Source organism: Asparagus officinalis, chromosome 10 (assembly GCF_001876935.1).
Source record: "Asparagus officinalis chromosome 10, Aspof.V1, whole genome shotgun sequence".
NCBI classification, from domain to species: Eukaryota; Viridiplantae; Streptophyta; class Magnoliopsida; order Asparagales; family Asparagaceae; genus Asparagus; species Asparagus officinalis.
In genome coordinates this window covers 34,482,154-34,504,228 of record NC_033803.1, presented here as the reverse complement: position 1 = coordinate 34,504,228, position 22,075 = coordinate 34,482,154, and the positions used below count along the sequence as shown (strand labels likewise).

The window sequence follows — 22,075 nt, the reverse complement described above, 5'->3', positions numbered from 1 at the left end:
ATTTGTATATTATATAATATATCATATTAATATAACATATTATATTATATTAATTAATAACATTACATATAATTATAATTAATTTGTAATTATAATATAACATATTATATTTTAGTATAAAGTAAAATAATGTGTTATATTATATAACATACCAAATAATATACTAAACCAATTAGGTATATTAATTTAAATTTAATTGATAGATAAATATTGTACTTTAATAAGGTGCCACATGATCAATTATCTCATATGTATTGTCAAATCAAAGCTCCAAATTGTCTCGTTATCCTAAATTGTCCCACTTTACACAGCTCAAAATATCCTAAAGGGATAAAATTATTTCATTGGAACAATTATCCTACTTAGTCTTAACTTGTCCCAACCAATAACCCCACCTTAGGATCACAGTATCTCTTCTGGAAGCAAACTAGCCTGTCTCAGCATTATCTTTTTCTAGCATACTTCTCAAAATTTTCCATATAATTACTTGGATATTCTAAGTTCAGAACAAATTAGAGATTAGTAGTACCCGCAATTAAACACAAGGCACCACACAAACATAGACTTTGTATGACATTGATATTCATATAACTCAGAAGGTTCAGAATTCAAGCTATTCGCCTGAGAACAACCTTTGGCTGAAAAAACAATGCCTTATATGGTACGCAGAAATCAGATTAAGTGAGAATGGAATAGAACAAGTAACGAAATGAAACGAGTGTAGGAATGAAATGCTCATTTCTATTCTCACATATGGGTGTGATTAGAGAGAATGAAGTGGGAACGCAAATCTATTTATTTTTGGTTTGGGTAATTAATAAATAATTTGGAAATGTATAGTATGTATTTCAAAGTTTTCATTCTCACTTAAGTGAGAATACTCGTTCCCTACCAACTCATTGAGAAAGTCCAAGAAAAATAGGAATACATATTTTAGCTTACAAAAGAATGGTGTGTTTCACATGAATGAGAAGCCGAAATGAGCATTCCATTCCCACTCATTCCTGTATACCAAACGAGGCCCAAGGCTTTATCTCAACCACAATTAGTTGTGATTCAAGTTTGACAAAAATGACTAAATTACCAAATGTGTATTTATTATGTAACCTCCCTTAAACCGCTTTGGTGTTAATAGTTTCTCTGGCGACTTTATTGTCTTAAAAATTGACCAAATATGTACCTAGATCTAGATTTCACCGCCAGCGAAAATTTACGTGCGTAAATAGCACGTGACATCAGGTAATGTAATTGTAAAGATATTATAAAATTGAGGTAGCTATTTTTAGATGAAGGATTTTAGATGACATGGCAAAGATAAGATGGGAATAAAAACTGACCCTAAATTTGTTGGAATTAATTAAAAGTTTGAGTTCTTATGCAAATATGATTTGTTGAGGGGTACATTTGCATAATGTTGTTGGAATTAATTAAAAGTTTGAGTTCTTATGCAAATATGATTTGTTGAGGGGTACATTTGCATAATGTTTATTCCTTATCCTCATATGAAACGTTCTTATGCAAATATGATTTGTTGAGGGGTACATTTGCATAATGTTTATTCCTTATCCTCATATGAAACACTTCCTCTTCTGTAACACTTTCCCCTTCTCCGCTCTTTCCTTCTTCGCTCTTTCCTCTTTTCTTCCGACCGAAAATCTCTCCCTGCAATAACATCGGCGTCTTCTCCGCGACAGCGGAAATCTCTTCTGCGGTAACGTCGGCGTCTTCTCCGGCCTTATCAACGACAATGAAAAATTCTCAAGGGCTATTAAAAGGGGATCTCAGGCAACTATGAAGAACAAGAAAGAAAAGAAAAACAGTGAGCAATTCTGAATCTCTCTCTCACAATTCTATACAATATTTTGATTTCTGATTTTAATTTTGGGCAAACATCCATTGAGCAAGAGATCAAAGTTCCGCAGTAAACTTTGGTGCCGGCTTTCTCGGGGGGTCTTACCGCTAGGCGTAGTTGTATCAAATCGTCTTTGCGAAGACAGTGACAATTGTTCTAGGGCAGTGATCATATGATTACCCCTTCTCAGGCCTGCGTTTTCTAACCTTCTTTTGAATTCTTTTGATTATTTGCAGTGGTTTTTCTAACAATCTAGAACAATAGTCACATTATATTCATTCTTTTCAAATAATAAATCTGAAATTTGGTGTTCTATCATCCTTTTTGCCTAATTTCTGATTTTCTAATCTCTAATTCTAAATGTTGCATTTCTGTAATTTACTCTCATTAATTTTGCTCGCTATCTAATATTATTTATTCTTTTTTTTCAAGCATCATATGCTAAATAATATGTTGTTTTGCCTATTTTTAAACGAATGACAGAATAAGGTTTATAAAAGCATCATATGTTTAAAAGGTTATTGCTTTATCTATTGTGAACATTGTTAAATTATTACAAAATATGATTTTTCTATCAATGAGTTTGATAAATGTGTTTACTCAAAAGTTATTCACAATGATTGTGTCATCTTGTGTTTGTATGTAGATGATATTCTTATCTTTGGTACTTCAATCGAAGTCGTTCTAGAAGCTAAAAATTATTTGTCAAAGAATTTTGACATGAAAGATCTTGGAGAAGCTGATTTGATTCTTGGAATGAAAATCTCCAAAACTTCTAAAGGCATTTCTTTGAGTCTATCCTATAGCATAGAGAAAATGTTAGAGAAATTTGATTTTCATAAGTGTAAACCTGTGAGTATACCTTATGATTCCTCAATCATCTTGAACAAACATGATGGTGAACCTATATCCCAACAAAGATATTCACAATTGATAGGTTCTCTTCTTTTTGTGACAAACCGAACCAGACCTGACATTGCTTATGCAGTAGGTAGACTAAGTAGATACACTAGTAACCCAACCTGACATTGCTTATGCAGTAGGTAGACTAAGTAGATACACTAGTAACCCAAGTCAGGAACATTGGAATGCATTAGAAAGAGTCTTTAACTAGTAACCCAAGTCAGGAACATTGGAATGCATTAGAAAGAGTCTTTAGATATTTGAGAGGTACAACAAACTATTGTTTAACTTTTTCTGGATACCCTGATGTGATTGAAGGGTATAGTGATGCTAACTGGGTCACTGATTCTGACAATGTGAATTCTACTTCTGGATTTATTTTTATGCTTGGCAGTGCTGCTATATCTTGGAAATCTTGTAAATAAACAGTGATTGCCAGAAGCACCATGGAGTCTGAACTTATAGCTTTAGATTCTTGCTGCTCAGAAGCTGAATGGTTGAAAAACCTTATATCTGAACTCCCTTTTGTGTCTGGACCTATTCCTCCTATATCTATTCATACAGACTCCAGATCCACTATAGAACTTTCTGGACCTATTCCTCCTATATCTATTCATACAGACTCCAGATCCACTATAGAACTTTTAAAACAAAATATCATTAATAAAAAGTTGAACAGACATCTGCAGATAAGATTTAAATATGTGCAGAACCTTATGAGAAAATATGTTGCCTTGGATTTTGTAAAGTCAGAGGAAAATTTGGCAGACCACTTGACAAAGGGTCTATCGAAAATATGTTGCCTTGGATTTTGTAAAGTCAGAGGAAAATTTGGCAGACCACTTGACAAAGGGTCTATCTAGGAGTGCAATCCTAGAGAAAATTTGGCAGACCACTTGACAAAGGGTCTATCTAGGAGTGCAATCCTAGAATCATCGAGGGGAATGTGGTTAAGCTCATAGTAGAGTTCACTGACAGCGGGAACCAACCTTTGATTGATGAGTTATTCTCATGGAAAAGGTTCAATGTGGTAGAAACAAGCTGGATTGGTGATCTCGTGTGGAGCACTGACCTTAAGAGTTATACTCCTTTTGTAATGTTGGATGCATTTATGACTTGCACCATGTTAGCTACTCCCTCATTCCTATGGTGATAGTGCTCTTATGTTGTGACTGGGCAGGATGAGTTCTACTCTTAATAAGTCCAACCTTTGTGGGGGGTGCAATATCCAGTCACAATATCCTTGGAGGACTTACCTACGTGAGAGGAACTGATGCGACATAATTATGTACCAAAATTGCAAGTGCACAATTGATCAAGTTATAGTATAAAAAGTTATCGATCCCACGAGGAAGGTGATTTTAAGAGATTATTAGAATAGGTTCTTATGTTGTGTGCGTGACAAAATAGGATTAAAGAATAAGTGTGATTGTGATGAGTGAGTGTTGTGAATATATGCAAGAGACAATAAATTGAATTTTTAGAGAAAAAAATAAGAATCAAAGAATAAATGAAATCACAAGGCAAGGAAGAAGAATGAATAAAATCAAGAATGAAAAGAAAATTCAAGAAAGTCAAAATGGAGGATTCAATTAAAGATATGAGAAATCTAGAATTTAATTCACTAGCTAATATCAATTACAAAATATAAACTATTCTCTTTTTATCATATTTCAACTTAGATTTATTAAGCATAGACTATCAAACCATTTAAGGAAAGTATAACCTATCAAATTATCATCTAAGTCAAAATTACTATTCATGATAAGAACAATAACAAGATAGTAATCCTAGAATTCATAAGCATAACCTATCAAACCATTTAAGATAAGCATAGATTATCAAATTCTTCTTCTACCGATTAGTTTTCTAGTTGATTATCCTAAACATGAATATTTTAAGTGAAAGAGAATAATTCATACAATATAAAGGAAATTAGACTAGTTTCATACAATTCCAAGATTCCTACAAGAATTAATTTCACATCTTAAGAAATGAAAACAAGAAGAAAAAGAACTAATTACAAAATGAAAAAGAAAAGAAAGATCTAAACTATGAACAAAGAATAAATCTAACTATAAAAAAATTAAAATCTAAACTACAAAATAAAAATTAAATGCAAAAAAATAAATCTACTCTACAAGTTAAAGTGCAAAAAAAAAAATAAAAAGACAAGAAAATAAATCTACACTACAAGCATGAATGTAAATCTAACTAATAAGCAATAATAAAGAAATTACAAAAAAGAAATAAAAGAGAAAAATAAAAGAAATGCAAACCTTCAAATTGCTCTTCATCTCCATCATCATCATTCAACAAAGAGGAGAAAAGACAAATTTAAAGTGGAAAAAAATTATTATTATTAATTGCAACAAAAGTTACAATTTTTGGAAGCCCTTCTCAATTAAGAGTAGTCCTCCTTTCCAAATTGAGTTATAAAATTTTTCACACCCTCAACCCCTCACTCTCTACCCCTATTTATAGTAAACATAAATGAATGAGAGCCATTAGATTTATCTTGAGTCCCAAGCAAAGCAATCTCCACCTTTAAATTTGTTAGTGAAGAAAGGGGTTGGAATTTCCATGTTTGCTTTTTGTTCTTCTCTAGCCCAACGTAGGAGGCCTAATACACTTACATAAGATTTTCAAAAAAAGAAAAAAGAAAATGAAAACCCAAATCTCTACAGCAAGTCCGGTCCAATGGAGACTCCTTGGTGTAATGTTTTTTTGATGGGCTTTGGGCCTTCAAATTTTAAAGCTCACTTGAGAATAAAGAGGAACTTGTGCGGAATTTCTTTTGGGCTTTTCACAATTTCTTTGTTTGCTCTTTTGCTTGTGTTTTTCTTTAATTCGTGGGCTTGGGCTTTTGGTTTGATTTTTCACTTTGGCTTCTTGAATTTCCATTGGGCTTCTTGATTTCCATTAGACTTCTTGATTTCCCTTATTTCTTCATTTACTCAAGGGTCTTTGTTGAGAGATGGGATTTTTGGGGTTTATTCTTTATTAACCTGCAATTAAAGATAAAAATAATTATTAGTGGTATATTTATTTATATAAAATAGATAATGAGGGTATAAAATTATAATAAAATGTGATTATCAAATACCCCCACACCTAAACTTTTGCTAGTCCTCTAGTAAAGAAGAAGCTAGTTAATAATCAAGAAAACGTTTTTATATATAACTCCAATGTAAATCCCCTAGAAAATCTTTTTCATTATAGCAATACAAAACCAAGTCAAATCTTAGAAATTTAATTAAAAAGTTTTGAAAAGAACATGCCAACTCTTTGTTTTAAATAACTTTCAAGTCTCTTGATCAAAAATTATTTTTCAAGACCATATATACAAAACAACAATATATAAAAACAATTGTTAATATATATATATATATATATATATTCACTCTCTAATTCTTGGTGATTGTTTTCTATTTTAACGGGCTTTCTAAGTGACCATTTAACGAGTTTTGGGCCAATGAATCCTAACCCAATTGAGCTTAGGTCATTAAGTATAGAAATACTCCTTGGATTTAATTACTCAGTCAACTTAGGCTTTATAAGATAGAATCACCTTGAATTTAAGAGTTTTTTTTAATATATATATGTGTAAGTGTATATAGTCTTGAAAAAAATATGTAAATCAAGATAACTTGAAAAAAATTATTTTCGACTCTAAGTTAAGCATGCAAAAATTTCATTATTTTTAATTAAAAATCTAAGGTAAGACTAAAGTAAAGTATACTAGTTGAAAAATCATTTCTTAAGAATTTTATTTGGAGTTATCATAAAAGGTGAACTTGAATATGTCACTAACTAAGAATTAGAAAATTTAAAATCTATCAATTTGACCAATTATTACTTAACTCTTTTAATTTGGCAAGTAACAATATTTTTATAATTTTTTTTAACAAAAAGAAAAAAAGAAAAGAAAATGACAAAAATACAACTAAAAAGGTAAAATAAAGAGGAAAATATGTACTTCTCACCCCCACACCTAAATTTTGCATTGTCCTTAATGCAAATTCGCTGAAGCACAAAGTAAAGCAGATAAAATTAAAGAACTTACATTTGTTCGTTTTATAATGATGATAAGGATCTGCAATTACTGTTAGTATGAGGATGAAGAAATCAAATAAGAGAGAATTTTTTTTTATTTATTTAATTTTATTTAATTTTTTTTATAGATAATGAGGTTCATGAAGAACCTACGCCTCTTCCTCTCCGAGTGTAGAAAATTCTAAAAATGGTTTTAGACGTTGACCATTTATTTTAAAAATATTACCATTTTTAGGATTTTCTATCTCGACAGCCCTATGTGGAAAAACTTGTTTGACAAAAAATGGACCTGTCCATCTTGATCTTAATTTTCTAGGAAAAAGATGCAATTTTGAATTGTACAGTAAAACTTTCTGTCCTTGAGAGAAATTTTGAGTTTATGTATACATCATTTCTAATTTCTTCCAACTCATTTATTTGGAGCAATCTGTTCTTACCTGCCGAGTCTGAATCAAAATTTAGCTGTTTTATTGCCCACATTGCTCGATGCTCCAACTCTACTGGTAGGTGACAAGCTTTCCCGAATACCAGTCTGTATGGTGACATTCCCAAATTGGCCTTGAAAGCTGTTCTATATGCCCACAGAGCATCACATAATTTTATAGACCAATCTTTTCTGTTATGATTAACTGTTTTTTCTAAGATTTGTTTGATCTGCCTGTTTGTGACCTCTACTTGTCCACTGGTTTAGGGGTGATAAGGAGTTGATAATTTGTGTGTGATTGAATATTTCCTCATCAAAGCCTCAAATGAACGGTTACAGAAATGTGTACCGTTATCACTAATGATTGCTCGGGGTACTCCAAACCAGGCAAAAATGTTCTCTTTTAAAAAATTGACAACGACCTTGTTGTCATTAGTTTTGCAAGCTACCGCCTCAACCTATTTTGACATGTATTCAACGGCTACTAGAATGTAAACATTTCCAAAGGAATTTAGAAATGGTCCCATGAAATCGATACCCCACAGATCAAAAAGTTTAACTGATAAGATGGGTTGTAAGGGCATCATATTTCTTCTAGTGACCTTCCCTAAAAGCTGACAGCGGTTACATGTTTTGTAAAACTCGAATGAATCCTTGAAGAGAGTGGGCCAATACAGTCCAGATTGGAGAATTTTTTTAGCTGTTTTTCTCGGACCAAAGTGGCCCCCACATGCTTGCTCATGACAAAATGATAGAACACTCCTAGTTTTTTCAGTGGGAATACACCTCCTAAAGATCTGATCAGGACAATATTTGAACAGATATGGATCATCCCAGTAAAAATATTTTACTTGGAAGAGAAAACGGGATCTATCCTGTTTGGACCAATGAGAAGGGATCTGGTTCATGACTATGTAGTTCACAATGTCAGCGAACCATGGGACAGATTGGATTTGTAGGAGTTGTTCATCAGGGAAATGCTCATTGATCGGAACGATTGATGTTGGTGCATTTGGGAGTCGAGAGAGGTGATCTGCTACGGGGTTCTCTGTTCCCCTTCTGTTAAGAATTTGAATGTCAAACTCTTGAAGAAGGAGAATCCATCTAATGAGCCGTGCTTTAGCATCCTTTTTGGTTAAAAGATACTTTAGTGCGGCATGATCTGTGAAAACTTTGGTTAAGGAACCGATGAGGTAGGACCTGAATTTTTCTAAGGCAAAGACTACAGCTAAAAACTCTTTCTCTGTGACATAGTAGTTTTGCTAGGAATCATTCACAGTCCTACTGGCGTAGTAGATCACATGCGGTTTTCCATTAAACCGTTGTCCTAAAACAGCTCCAATCGCAGAATCAGATGCATCACACATCAATTCGAAGGGTAAGGTCCAGTCCAATGCATGAATGATAGGAGTTGTGGTTAGCTCCTTTTTCAGATATTCGAAAGCTTTGAGGCAGTCGGGGGAGAAGACAAATAATGTATCCTTGGCTAAGAGATTGGTCAAGGGTCTAGAAATTTTGCTGAAATCCTTGATGAAACGTCGCTAAAAACCAGCATGACCAAGAAACGATCTGACATCTTTGATAGTTTTGGGACGAGGGAGATTGGAAATGAGATCTACCTTAGCTTTGTCCACTTTTCCCCTATTGGAAACTACATGTCCTAAGACAATGCCTTGTTTGACCATGAAATGACATTTCTCCCAATTGAGAGTCAGATTTTTCTCCCTACACCGTTCTAGGACAAGTTTAAGATGATATGACATTTCTCCCAATTGAGAGTCAGATTTTTCTCCCTACACCGTTCTAGGACAAGTTTAAGATGATGTAAACATTGGGAAAATGTATCACCAAAAATGGAAAAGTCGTCCATAAAAATTTCGAGAAATTTCTCTACCATGTCGAAAAAAATACTGATCATGCAACGTTGGAATGTGGCCGGTGCGTTGCACAGTCCAAAGGGCATGCGTCGGTATGCGAATGTTCCATACAGGCAAGTGAAGGTGGTTTTCTCCTGATCTTCAGGAGCGATAGGGATTTGATTGTAACCTGAATATCCGTCCAAGAAACAATAGAACTTGTGTCCTGCTAAACGCTCTAACATTTGGTCAATGAAAAGAAGAGGGAAGTGATCTTTCGGAGTGGCTAAGTTGAGTTTTCGGTAGTCAATACAAACTCGCCATCCAGTTTGGATTCGAGTGGGAATCAGCTCATTAGCCTCATTTTGGATCACGGTGATCCCAAATTTCTTTGGAACAACTTGGACCGGACTCACCCATGAACTATCAGAAATGGGATAAATGATCCCATGATCAAGACATTTCAGAATGTCTTTCCTAACGGCTTCTTTCATCACTGGGTTTAACCTACGTTGAGCATCTCTAGTAGGTTTGGCATCATCTATCAAATGGATTCGGTGTTGAATAATGGTTGGACTAATCCCTTTGATATCAGCCATGGTCCATCCAATGGCTTCCTTATTCTCTCTTAAAACATCTAAAAGAGCTTCCTTTTGACTGGTAGTCAAATCGGAAGAAATGATAACTGGTAAAGACTCGTTTTCCCCTAAGTAAGCATACTCTAGATTTTTAGGTAGAGGTTTGAGCTCTAACTTAGGGGGTTCCTCCACAGATGGGAGAAGCTGGACTCGAGGTTCTATCTCCAAATGTTCTCGTTGCCAGCCAACAGCAAAAACATGATTGTCCAGCGGTTCTATCTCTAGTTCGTCATCAGAAAGTTCCTCAATCATTAAATCAGATGTATTTGTATCAGACTCACACTCTCCCTCTTGTTGTTCACTGGATATTCCTTGAATGAAATTCACTTCCATGGGTTCATCAGATGGATCACTAGGTTGTCTTCCTAAGTTGAAGATATTAAGGTCAACAGTCATATTCCCAAAAAATAGTTTCATTTGATCGATTCTACAATTTATCAAAGTATTTGAGGTGGCTAAGAACGGTCTTCCTAGAATGACGTGGATTTGATTTTTGAGATTGGAAACGGGCTACGTTTCTAAGACAATAAAATCAACAGGAAAAATGAACTCTCCAACTTTGATAAGAACATCCTCTACCTCTCCTTTGGGAATTTTTATAGAACTATCAGCTAACTGTAGAGTGCATCTTGTAGGTTTAAGTTCTCCTACACCTAGCTGTTGATAGACCGAATAAGGAAGGAGGTTGACGCTGGCTGCCAAGTCTAAAAGTACCTTATCAATGTGAGTGTTACCTAGACGCATGGAATTGTGGGACAACCAGGGTCCTTGTATTTCAACGGCATGGGTTTTGAAAAAATTTCACTGAGGTTGGCAGCTAAGAAGACTTTCTTGGGGACATTGGTGATTCTTTTCTTAGTGCATAAGTCCTTCAAGAACTTTGCATAAGAAGGGATTTGTTCGATTGCATCTAGGAGAGGGATGTTGATCTTGACCTGTTTAAATGTTTCTAGGATTTTCTCAACCTGCGAGGAGTTTTTCCTAGGTTTGAGTCTATCTGGAAAGGGGGCAACGGGCCTATACCTATCTAGATCAGGCTCAATATCAAGTTCAGCGTTTTGGTCATTAGACGGAATTACTTCATCGGAAGGAGTGTTTTGGATGGGAGAAGGGGTTTGATCCGGTGGTATTCTAACTTGGTTGTCTATTTGTTTTCCTAATCGCAGTGTGTGAACTGCATTCACATGAGCTGGATGGTTTGAACTGGATCCATTGTCTTTAGGGTTTGTAACAGGTTGACTTGAGAATTTTCCTTTCTCTCTTTCACTCATGGCAGTGGCTAGTTGCCCAAGTTAGGTTTCTAACCGGGCTATGGCTTGAGTGTTCGAGTTGAGCACTAGGCCGGTTGTTTGTATGAAGGAATTTAGAGTGGTGGATGATTGGGTCAACATGTTGGTCGTTTGTGTAGAAGCTTTGATCATAGCTTCTAAACCCTTTTCTAAGACACTCAAACGTTTGTCATGATCAGAATTTAAAGGATTTGTAGGCTGGTGAGGATGAGGATGTTGGGTTGGAAAAACTGGGTTAGCTTGTTGAAAATTGTTTGGTCCGTTGAATGGGACAGTGTTTCCCCTAGGGAATTGTTGGTTCGACGCGGGAATAAAATTTTGGTTTCTATGAGATTTTCCTTGGTTCCAAGCAAAGTTGGGATGATTTCTCCAACCTGGATTGTAGGTTGGAGAAAATGGATCATTTCTAGGGCGCTGGAATGCAACGTTCATCTGTTCTAAAGCATGGTTGTTTCCTAGGAGAGGGCATTCCTCTAAAACATGGGTAGAAGACTGACAGTTATGACATCCCGGGGCAGAAACATGATTGATTTGAGCTGGAGCTCGTTCCTTAACTTCTAAGGCTTCTAACCTCCACAGAATCGTCACCATCTTCGCTTCAGATGCAACGTTTGACTCCAGAAAAAGACCACTAGACTTAGATTGGGGAACAGATAAAACCCTGTCATCACAGTTTTCCCACTACATTGTTTTCTCGGATAGACTCTCTAGGAATTCCCAAGCTTCATCGGCGTTTTTCCTCATAAAATCTCCCTGACATATGATTCTAAAGATGTTTTTGAAAAATAGTCCAATCCTTCATATATGACTTGGCACAATCGCCATTTTTCTAGACCGTAATGAGGACATTGGATTAAAAGATCTTTAAATCGGTCAAAATATTTCCAGAATGGCTCTCCCGAAACAATTTTAAAGTTTTGAATGCTGTTCCTAAGCTTTACCGTTTTGTGAATAGGGAAAAGTTTCTTAAGAAAAACGGTGACAAATTCCTCCCAAGTTGAGATAGAATTTATCGGTAAGCTGTACAACCATTTTTTAGCTTTGTCCTTAAGGGCAAATAGAATAAATCTGAGCTTAATTGCATCTTCGGTTAATTCTCTCATTTTAATCATAATACATACTTCCTCAAATTCCGAGATAAAAATATATACATCTTCTATTTCATTACCTAGGAATTTGGGAAGCATGTTTATGTAATACGGTCTAAGCTCGAAATTTGCTCTAGTTGCTTCGGGGAGCCTTATGCAAGATGGAATTGCATTTCTGGTGGGGTAACACATATCCTGAAGGACGGGTTGATTTATCATTTCTTGAATTGGTTCAACACGGATTAAACAATGAGAATTATCCCGAACCCAAGTTTGCATACACCAAAACGAATTTTTTTTTCTTTTTAAGGAAAGAAAGAAAATTAGTTTTTTTTATATGAAAATATAAAGAAAAAGAAAAATCCTAACTTAAACAAATTAAAGCAATCACTTTTCAATCAACTCTAATTCTAGGGTTTAGCCTAACTCAACTAGACCAGCTCCTAACCAAAAACTCCTACAGTGAAAAGATTAAAGTTTTACCCAGGTAGTTAGCCAGATAAGGATAGTACTAGAGGGTGATCAGAGATCAATTAAGTACCTCGTTCCTTGCGGAGCGTTTTACGCAACCCCTAAACCTTGCCTTAGACACCAACTAATCTGAGAAAACTTAAACCGATTCACTTAAGGGTTTCTTGTTCCTTATTGAGCTCGAATCCTTAGGGGCCAACGTCTAATGAGTTTTAAAAAGCTTGGGTTTGTGAAATGAGGAATTAGTGATTTATGGGCTAAGGAAAGGGTGATGAAATCCCTTACCTTATCTTGATTATGGATTTTGCCCTTAAGAATATTTAAAGTGTGTGCCAAATCAAGTGCTACAATCACTTTGGTGAATTCCTACACTATATGAAATGCAACCCTAGAAATTAAAAGCGACTAAAAAGGATGATAAAAAGAAAATCTTTATATTTTTTTAATTATGGTCAATAACAATCAAATGTGAGAAGAGAGCTCTTGTTTGAATTTATTATCTTGTTAGTTAATGTCCAAGTGAAAGGTAGATTTTATTATGGTCAATAAAAATAAAATCTTTTTATTTTTATTTTTTTTTAAATCCTAATTATCTCTAATTGTGAAGCTAACTAAAAAGGATGGAATTGAAAACTAGAAAGAGGACTTAACCGAAAGCAATTCTCTAAGTTCTTGATCTTCAATCTAAGACTTTCAATCTCCAAGCGGTTCCTTCACAAGAAAACACACAAGTTAAAGAACCAAAATAATAAAATCCTATTTTAGCACCTTCCCCGTCAACGATACCAAAAACATGATGCGGTATAATTATGTACCAAAATTGTAAGTGCACAATTGATCAAGTTATAGTATAAAAAGTTATCGATCCCACGAGAAATGTGATTTTAAGAGATTATTAGAATAGGTTCTTATGTTGTGTGCGTGACAAAATAGGATTAAAGAATAAGTGTGATTATGATGAGTAAGTGTTGTGAATATATGCAAGAGACAATAAATTGAATTTTTAGAGAAAAGAAATAAGAATCAAAGAATAAATGAAATCACAAGGCAAGGAAGAAGAATGAATAAAATCAAGAAATAAAATCAAGAATGAAAAGAAAATTCAAGAAAGTCAAGATGGAGGATTCAATTAAAGATATGAGAAATCTAGAATTTAATCCATAACTAACTCAAATATAAAATACAAACTATTCTCTTTTTATCATATTTCAACTTAGATTTATTAAACATAGACTATCAAACCATTTAAGGAAAGTATAACCTATCAAATTATCATCTAAGTTAAAATTACTATTCATGATAAGAATAACAACAAGATAGTAATCCTAGAATTCATAAGCATAACCTATCAAACCATTTAAGATAAGCATAGATTATCAAATTCTTCTTCTACCGATTAGTTCTCTAGTTGATTATCCTAAACATGAACATTTTAAGTCAAAGAGAATAATTTGCATACTATAAAAGAACTAATAAGCAATAATAAAGAAATTACTAAAAAGAAATAAAAGAGAAAAGAAATGCAAACCTTCAAATTGCTCTTCATCTCCATCCTCATCATTCAACAAAGAGGAGAAAGAACAAATTTAAAGTAAAGAAAAATTATTATTATTAATTGCAACTAAAGTTATAATTTTTGGAAGGCCTTCTCAATTAAGAGTAGCTCTCCTTTCCAAATGGAGTTACAAAATTTTTCACACCCTCAACCCCTCACTCTCTACCCCTATTTATAGTAAACATCAATGAATGAGAGCCATTGGATTTATCTTGAGCCCCAAGCAAAGCAATCTCCACCTTTAAATTTGTTAGTGAAGAAAGGGGTTGGAATTTCCATGTTTGCCTTTTGTTCTTCTCTAGCCCAACGTAGGAGGCCCAATACACTTACATAAGATTTTTGAAAAAAAAAAGAAAATGAAAACCCAAATCTCTGCAGCAAGTCCGGTCCAATGGAGACTCCTTGGTGTAATGTTTTTTTGATGGGCTTTGGGCCTTCAAATTCGAAAGCTCACTTGAGAATAAAGAGGAACTTGTGCTAAATTTCTTTTGGGCTTTTCACAATTTCTTTGTTTGCTCTTTTGCTTGTGTTTTTCTTTAATTCGTGGGCTTAGGCTTTTGGTTTGATTTTTCACTTTGGCTTCTTGAATTTCCATTGGGCTTCTTGATTTCCATTAGACTTCTTGATTTCCCTTATTTCTTCATTTACTCAAGGGTCTTTGTTGAGAGATGAGATTTTTGGGGTTTATTCTTTATTAACCTGCAATTAAAGATAAAAACAATTATTAGTGGTATATTTATTCATATAAAATAGATAAATAAGGGTATAAAATTGTAATAAAATGTGATTATCAGGAACCGTGACGGTCGTGGTTAGGGACATGGGGCTGAGTCCTAGTAACTCTCATGAGACGGTTATTGTGAGCATGGCCATTATCGCTCCGACCTGCTCGCTCAACAAATGGATGCATATTATGTGTGCTTTTGTTAATTTCTGATCAAGGGGCCTAATTCAAGGTCTAATACATTATGCCTCTTAGATTGCGACAAATGTCACTAAGTAAAGATTCAATGCCGAAAGCTATCTTCGCCGAATTCATAATATGAGGTTGTCCGACCTATATTTTGTTACCATTATCATTGTTGTTGTTATTAATTATTCTTTTATTCCCCAGAACTCAATCTTTTGGGGGGATTGTTGGAATTAATTAAAAGTTTGAGTTCTTATGCAAATATGATTTGTTGAGGGGTACATTTGCATAATGTTTATTCCTTATCCTCATATGAAATGCTTCCTCTTCTGTAACACTTTCCCCTTCTCCGCTCTTTCCTTCTCCGCTCTTTCCTCTTTTCTTCCGAGCGAAAATTTCTCCCTGCAATAACATCGGCGTCTTCTCCGCGACAACGGAAATCTCTCCCGCGGTAACTTCGGCATCTTCTCCGGCCTTATCAACGACAACAGAAAATTCTCAAGGGCTATTAAAAGGGGATCTCAGGCAACTATGAAGAACAAGAAAGAAAAGAAAAACAGTGAGCAATTCTCAATCTCTCTCTCTCACAAATCTCTATAATATTTCAATTTCTAAATTTAATTTTGGGCAAACATCCATTGAGCAAGATATCAAAGTTTCACAGTAAACTTTGGTGTCGGTTTTCTCGTGGGGTTCTTACCGCTAGGCGTAGTTGCATCAAATCGTCTCTGCGAAGGCGGCGACTATTGTTCTAGGACGGTGATCACACGATTACCCCTTCTCAGGCCTGCGTTTTCTAACCCTCTTTCGAATTCTTTTGATTATTTGCGGTGTGTTTTCTAACAATCTAGAACAATAGTCACATTATATTCATTCTGTTTCAAATAATAAATCTGAAATTTTGTGTTCTATCATCCTTTTTGCCTAATTTCTGATTTTCTAATCTCTAATTCTAACTGTTGTATTTTTGTAATTTACTCTCATCAATTTTGCTTGCTGTCTAATATTATTTATTCTTTTTTTTCAAGCATCAGATGCTAAATAATATGTTGTTTTTCCTACTGTTAAACGAATGACAGAATAAGGTTTATAAAAGCATCATATGTTTAAAAGGTTCTTGCTTTATCTATTGTGAACATTGTTAAAATATCCTGCTACTTTTTTTTCCTAGTCCAACTTGGAACAGAGTTGCACGAAGGCCCATTTGCAAGGCCCATTTAAGCATAATCTCTTCATGTCTATGTCTCTAAACCAAATTGTTACTAGCATTACATTTTATTTGGTTTGTGAAACATAAGTAGTTATAACTGTGCATTATATTAAGTTTTGAGTTACTGCAAAGTTGCTTGTCCTCAGAAGCGTTGATAAATAACATATATGTTATTTACCTGTAGCAACGCCCTTATAGCTCAGTGGTAGAGCGTCAGTCTTGTAAACTGAAGGTCCGTAGTTCGATCCTGCGTGAGGGCAAATTCTATTTTATTTTAATCAAATTATTATAGAAGACAATTTATGTATTTTTGGAAACATTTCGGAAAGAAGGCTGCCAGTATGCATTTATGTCATGCTCTATACCTAAGTTCCATTCTTATAGTTAATTAAAAAAAGAATATTGATAACATATTACACATCTTCTAATTAAATTCATATAAACTAGGGCTGGGCATATTCGGTTCGGATCGGTTTTAAGCTCAATCCGCATCCAATCCGAATTTTTCGAATTCTCAAAACTCTCATCCAGATCCAGATTTTTTTCCCTTTATCCGAATATTCGGCCCAACCGAAATTCGGATCGGTTCGGATCGGTTTCGGTTTTGGACCGAATTAATACTATTTCACAAAAATCTGCCCACACCTGAGATCATTGCCTATTAATTTCTGATGAAGTATCATTATTTGTCCATTTTGTCTACTTAACTTTTTCCCCCAAACAATGAAATGTGGAGCTTGTTTGAAGTAACACCATTGCCACAACTAACAAAAAACCGAAATTAGTGAAATGAGCGCAAACCATATCAACAATTACATATGGTTACGTAACATTCAAATATTAATTAACTATAATCAAAAGGTTATCTTTCATTTCTTGGAAAACAACTTAACATGCCTCTAGTAGAATTTGAAAGCTTATATGAGGTTTCACCGATTTTAATGCGGGCATATACACTAGCAGGCCCAACGAAAAAAGGAACTATACAATATAAACATGTATGTAAACATAACAATCAAATTACCGTGCAATTATATAGCTTAATGTTCAAGTGATGACTCACTAATAAGAAAGCTATTCCATCCGACTTCGTCCGAACCAAAAGTCCTTTCCATTTTGACCGAATTCCGAACGACGAAGTCCTTCCCATTTTGAGCAATATGAATATCCGACAAAGAACGAATTAGAAAATTCGGTTCGGTTTTTTTTCGGGCGGTTCAGGGGTTCAAACCGGATCCAAACCGGTTTAATTCGGTTCGGGCGGTTTAGAGTCTTCTTCTCATCCATTTAATTCGGTTCGGTTAACCGGCCCGCTTTTTCGGGCGGTTTTTTCGGTTGAACCGGTTTTTTTCGGTTTTTGCCCACCCCTAATATAAACACAAAAGATTGGAAATCTTCTTTTCAGCCCGTAATTAGGATTTTGTCTTACGGGATTTCTAGGTACAGTCCATAATTGCTGCTGTGGATTATTTTCTTTCTCTTTTTCTAGCCATGTGTTCATTCATATATGAGAAAGTATTCAGTTCTCCCGGTCGAAATCATTTTAAGAGGCATCAAAGTTGCCAGAGGACTACAAATCCCTTCCTCTTGTCTCATAGTTACCAGGACCGGCCGATCATAAATCTTATCGTTCACGTACATCTACTGCTAGAGGGTGAGAGTGAAGGTGGTGGATGGTCTTCTGTTACTAAATTTATGTTTCTTAGGGAAACCAAGGCGGCATGGAGGAGCGCAAAGGTTTGTCGAGTCGAAAGAAAGATTACCGCGTCCCAACCTTTCTCTGTTTCCATGGTTACTTTGGTTGCCGTCTTGCTAGCTAGTTCCTCTTAATCAGTTCTTCTTGTTTGGCAAGGAAGCAGGAATCTCCACCAGACGTCTCATCTGAAAACAAAAATTAGAACTTCATTTTCACCCTAGTAATCTTCACCCATGGGTAGTTAGCTTATTCACTATTATAGTCTGGAAGACAAAGGACCATAGCTGGCCTTCACAACGAAAAGTGCTATAAGAGCCAAGTTTCCCCTTTCTCTGCTCAATTTCAGAAACTTAGGTCGCAGCTAGCTATGACCAGAATCAATACCTTGCTCCTTTCTCTCGCCGGAGTCACCCTCCTGTTATCTACTCTCTGCGGTAAAATCATCATTATCACTCGGATAATATATGTACCCTTACGATCACAAGTTCCATAAGTTTTATTTAATACATGCAGTTCTCAACATCAAAGCCACCTGGGTTCTTTCATTTCTATTTCGGTCCTTTCCACCTGAGTTTTACCGCTTTTCTTTCCTATGATAACTGTTATTATGAGTATCTATAATTTACACGGATTGTTGGTTATGCCGCAACTGCATGCAAAAAGTGTTACAGGCAGCACTTATTGTTAATGGAAATTAATCATCCATGTTGTGCTCGATATTTGTATTTGTTACTGTAGGAATGTATTTTCAAATTCAAATCCGGTGTTCGATTAGTTGGGATTGTGTCTTTGATTCTTTGTGTATCTTTATGAGAATTAGATAGGGTTAGAAATCTATCATGATTAGGAGATTAGGTCTCATCATGATTAAGAGTTTGAATCCTACTCTAGCTAGAAAGTTAGCTAGAGATAGGGTTTTGGTTTCCTATATATTTTTTTCTGTTGTTGGAGGAAACACTAAGAAGAAGGGAGATCGAGAGTCAATATTCTTATAATCTAGAGATAGCAGCGGACATAGATAGATTCAAAATATTGTGCAAGAGATGAGGGTTTCGTGCTCCTTATCCGTGCAAAAGATTACAATATTAAGAGAGGATTTTGTAGTCTTTGTTCGTTCAAAAGATCGTAAGGAGTGAGTTTTGGAGAAAATATGAAAGTTGATTATGTATGTGAGGTTGAGAGATTGAGATATGAGAGTTTAGTGGTTCCTCTTGTTGTTCTCCCTGACACATAATGGATTTATCGTATTGTTGCCCCAAGGATATAGGTCGAAATTGATCGACCAAATCACGCAAATCTCGGTAAACTTTCTTCTTGATTACGGTTATTTTATATCTTATTGAATGTGGATTGGCTTCCGAGTTGCGGAGATCGTAGTACACATGGAGACTAAAATCCCCAGCAGATTAGTTGCAAAATTTTGTTGAAGTTGCATTTTTGTTGCAGGAAACGTATTTCCGTTGCAAATCAAGTGATATTTATTTATCAGCAATTGTTAATGACCAGGCATTTTATGATTTGGAAGCAACTAACTTCAACTTGATGATGGGGCATTATTTTTAACCTTTTTTAAAATGCAAGGAATTGCAAATTTGATGTAGCCAAATTTGGTTGTTGTTTTTCCCCTGCAAAAGTCTAATTATCTCGACTAGCTTGTTGTCAACCAAACATTGCAAATAGAAATTTGAGTGTAGTATTTTTTTACTACAGTTCTATCTCCAGTCAACCAAACAGTCGTTCAAATTAAGCATTATTCTTTTGCAGATGGAAAGGTTATGATGGAGTACATCGGAGCAACAGGAGTTTCTGTTTCCTTTGACAATGTCCCGATCTATCCTGATATCGACTTTTACTTCCTACTGAGCTTTGCTATTGATGCTGATCCCTCCGGCAAACCCCAAAATGGAAAGTTTTCACCCTACTGGGACTCTAATCTTACTCCCGATGCTGTTGTTGCTGTTAAAGCTCGCTATCCCAATGTCAAGGTTCTCGCAAGCCTTTCAGGCTGGAGCATTAACAGCAAAGTCCTCTCCTGGTACTTTTGAACTCTTTTACAACATTTTAACTATGTACTGAAATAGGATGAGAATTGATTTTGGCGAGTAGACTTCTAATTGCTGCAATGATGTGAGTTCACTGTTTAGGTACTTGTTTGTATTAACCTCTGTGGTCTTAGAGTATAAAGTACAACCCTCTATGTCACTCTTAAAAGTCCATCCTGCTCCACCAAAACTCCGAAGTTATGGTCAGAATTGAGGGTTATATTTAATATTCTAACATGCACCGCAAATTGAAAACTCTTTCATGGGCCGAAATCTTGAGTCACGGAGTGAGTATCTTTTTTCAAAACTTTTAGAAATTAGTGACCAGTAAGATTCGAACTGGATTGATATGTTATCATCTTAAAGTTTCTGCTAATGCACCAAAACTCCAAAGTTGTGAGAAGGATTAAAGGGTATATTTTTATATTTTAACGCTCACCATAAATTTAGAGTTTTGGTTTAGTTGAAGGGCTTAAGATCGGTATCAAAGTGATCTAAAATTCCATCAAACACACTTTTATATCAGATGTGAAAAAGGTATTGTGTAAAATAGACAAGAATTTGGCTCATAAAAGAAAGACCATGCGAGGACATGGTAGAGTATAAAATTATTCCCCACAATTTCTATCCCTAGGAGATAGAAGTAAGCAAGTAGATAACCCGATTCTAGAATCACTCGTTAAATACGCAAATCTATAGGAAGTAAAACTGACTAATGTATTTGACTAATGCCACATACAAGTTACATCTCCTTTGTTGCATTTGAAACCAAAAGTTTCACAATAAAGTTTCTTCTGTTTTAGGTACAAGCCGAAATCAACCTCCTCTTGGATCACCAATGCCTTCACATCCCTCAAATCCATATCAAATAAGTACCACCTCGATGGCATCGACATAGACTATGAAACCTTCCCCCAAAATGACACTACTTTTCCTTACTGCATCGGGGAGCTCATCACTAGGCTAAAGCAGAAGAATGTTATAACCGTAGCCAGCATCGCACCATATTATAAAACAGTGAATCCCTACATTGATCTCTTTCGCAGATATGGTGACGTAATCGACTATGTCAATCATCAGTTCTACACCGATAAAGTAAAGTATCCAGCATATTATCTGCAAGATTTCAGGCTAAGAGCTTCACAGTTCAATGCTAGTAAGCTGTTGCCTAGCTATGAAATCAATGGCAGAGGGATACAAGGAGATGCATTTTTTGACGCGCTGAAGTTGATTGAGAGCAGAGGGTTTGCTGTTAATGGAGTTATGATATTTTCGGCTGACGCATCGCAGAAGGATAATTATTATTTTGAGAGGAAATCTCAACAGTTCTTGCTCAATTCTACTGCTAATGCTTCTTTAGGATGCCGGGAGTAACGATAAGGGGCTGTTTGTGAGATTTACCTTGAAATGAAATTATATGAAAATATTTGTTCCATGTTTCTTAGACATTAAAGTAAGTGTAATAATTTGTAATTTAGGTTTTATTTCCTCATCGCTGTTTTAATATATTATACTACATTATGTTGGGGTTGCTTGGTGCATGGAAAATTATAATTGCAATGGTATTTACAATTTGTAAAAGATAGGGGTAATTTAGGCCTGTCCATTCGGGCCGGGCAAAGCCGGAGATCGGACCCAGGCCCAGGCCCGAGCGGGCCAGGCTCCGAGCCGGCTCGGTTTTCTTTGTTATTTAAATTTTTTTAATATTCAAGAATACAAAGCAAAAAATAAATACAATTTTAATAAAAAATTATATTATTAATCAGTTATAATTATGTAATTTACAAATCTAATAAAAATTAAAATGATATAAAATAATTGTAAAATTAATAGAAACAAACAAAATTAAAAATAATTATAGAATTCAAAGAGCCCAAGTTGCCCAAGGCCCAGTTAAAGACCTCTAAATATATATTTTGTGGCTAGGATTTGAACCACTAACCTCCTCTCTAAACTCCTAAATTTTACCACTACACTAAGTAGCCCAAAGTATCATATCATTCAATATATGTATATGTGTATACACACACACACATATACATATATACATATATTATACATAAACAAATTGTAAATACTTATAGT

The 22,075-nt window shown here is 35.0% G+C and overlaps 1 protein-coding gene and 1 non-coding gene across 3 annotated transcripts; both read left to right on the top strand.

The window, feature by feature from the left end:
* LOC109825179 (chitinase 2-like) lies at nt 1,629–21,474 on the top strand. Of its 2 annotated transcripts, none has more exons than XM_020391952.1 (3): nt 1,629–1,819; nt 19,713–19,983; nt 20,794–21,474. In XM_020391952.1, exons 1-3 carry the CDS (start codon nt 1,792–1,794, stop codon nt 21,362–21,364), a joined length of 870 nt encoding a protein of 289 aa, XP_020247541.1. In that variant the 5' UTR covers nt 1,629–1,791; the 3' UTR covers nt 21,365–21,474. The 2 variants fall into 2 exon arrangements, with proteins under 2 accessions (XP_020247541.1, XP_020247539.1); XM_020391950.1 differs by lacking the exon at nt 1,629–1,819 and adding an exon at nt 15,444–15,601.
* TRNAT-UGU lies at nt 16,441–16,512 on the top strand. The gene has a single exon. It is a non-coding gene; the product is annotated as a tRNA-Thr (tRNA).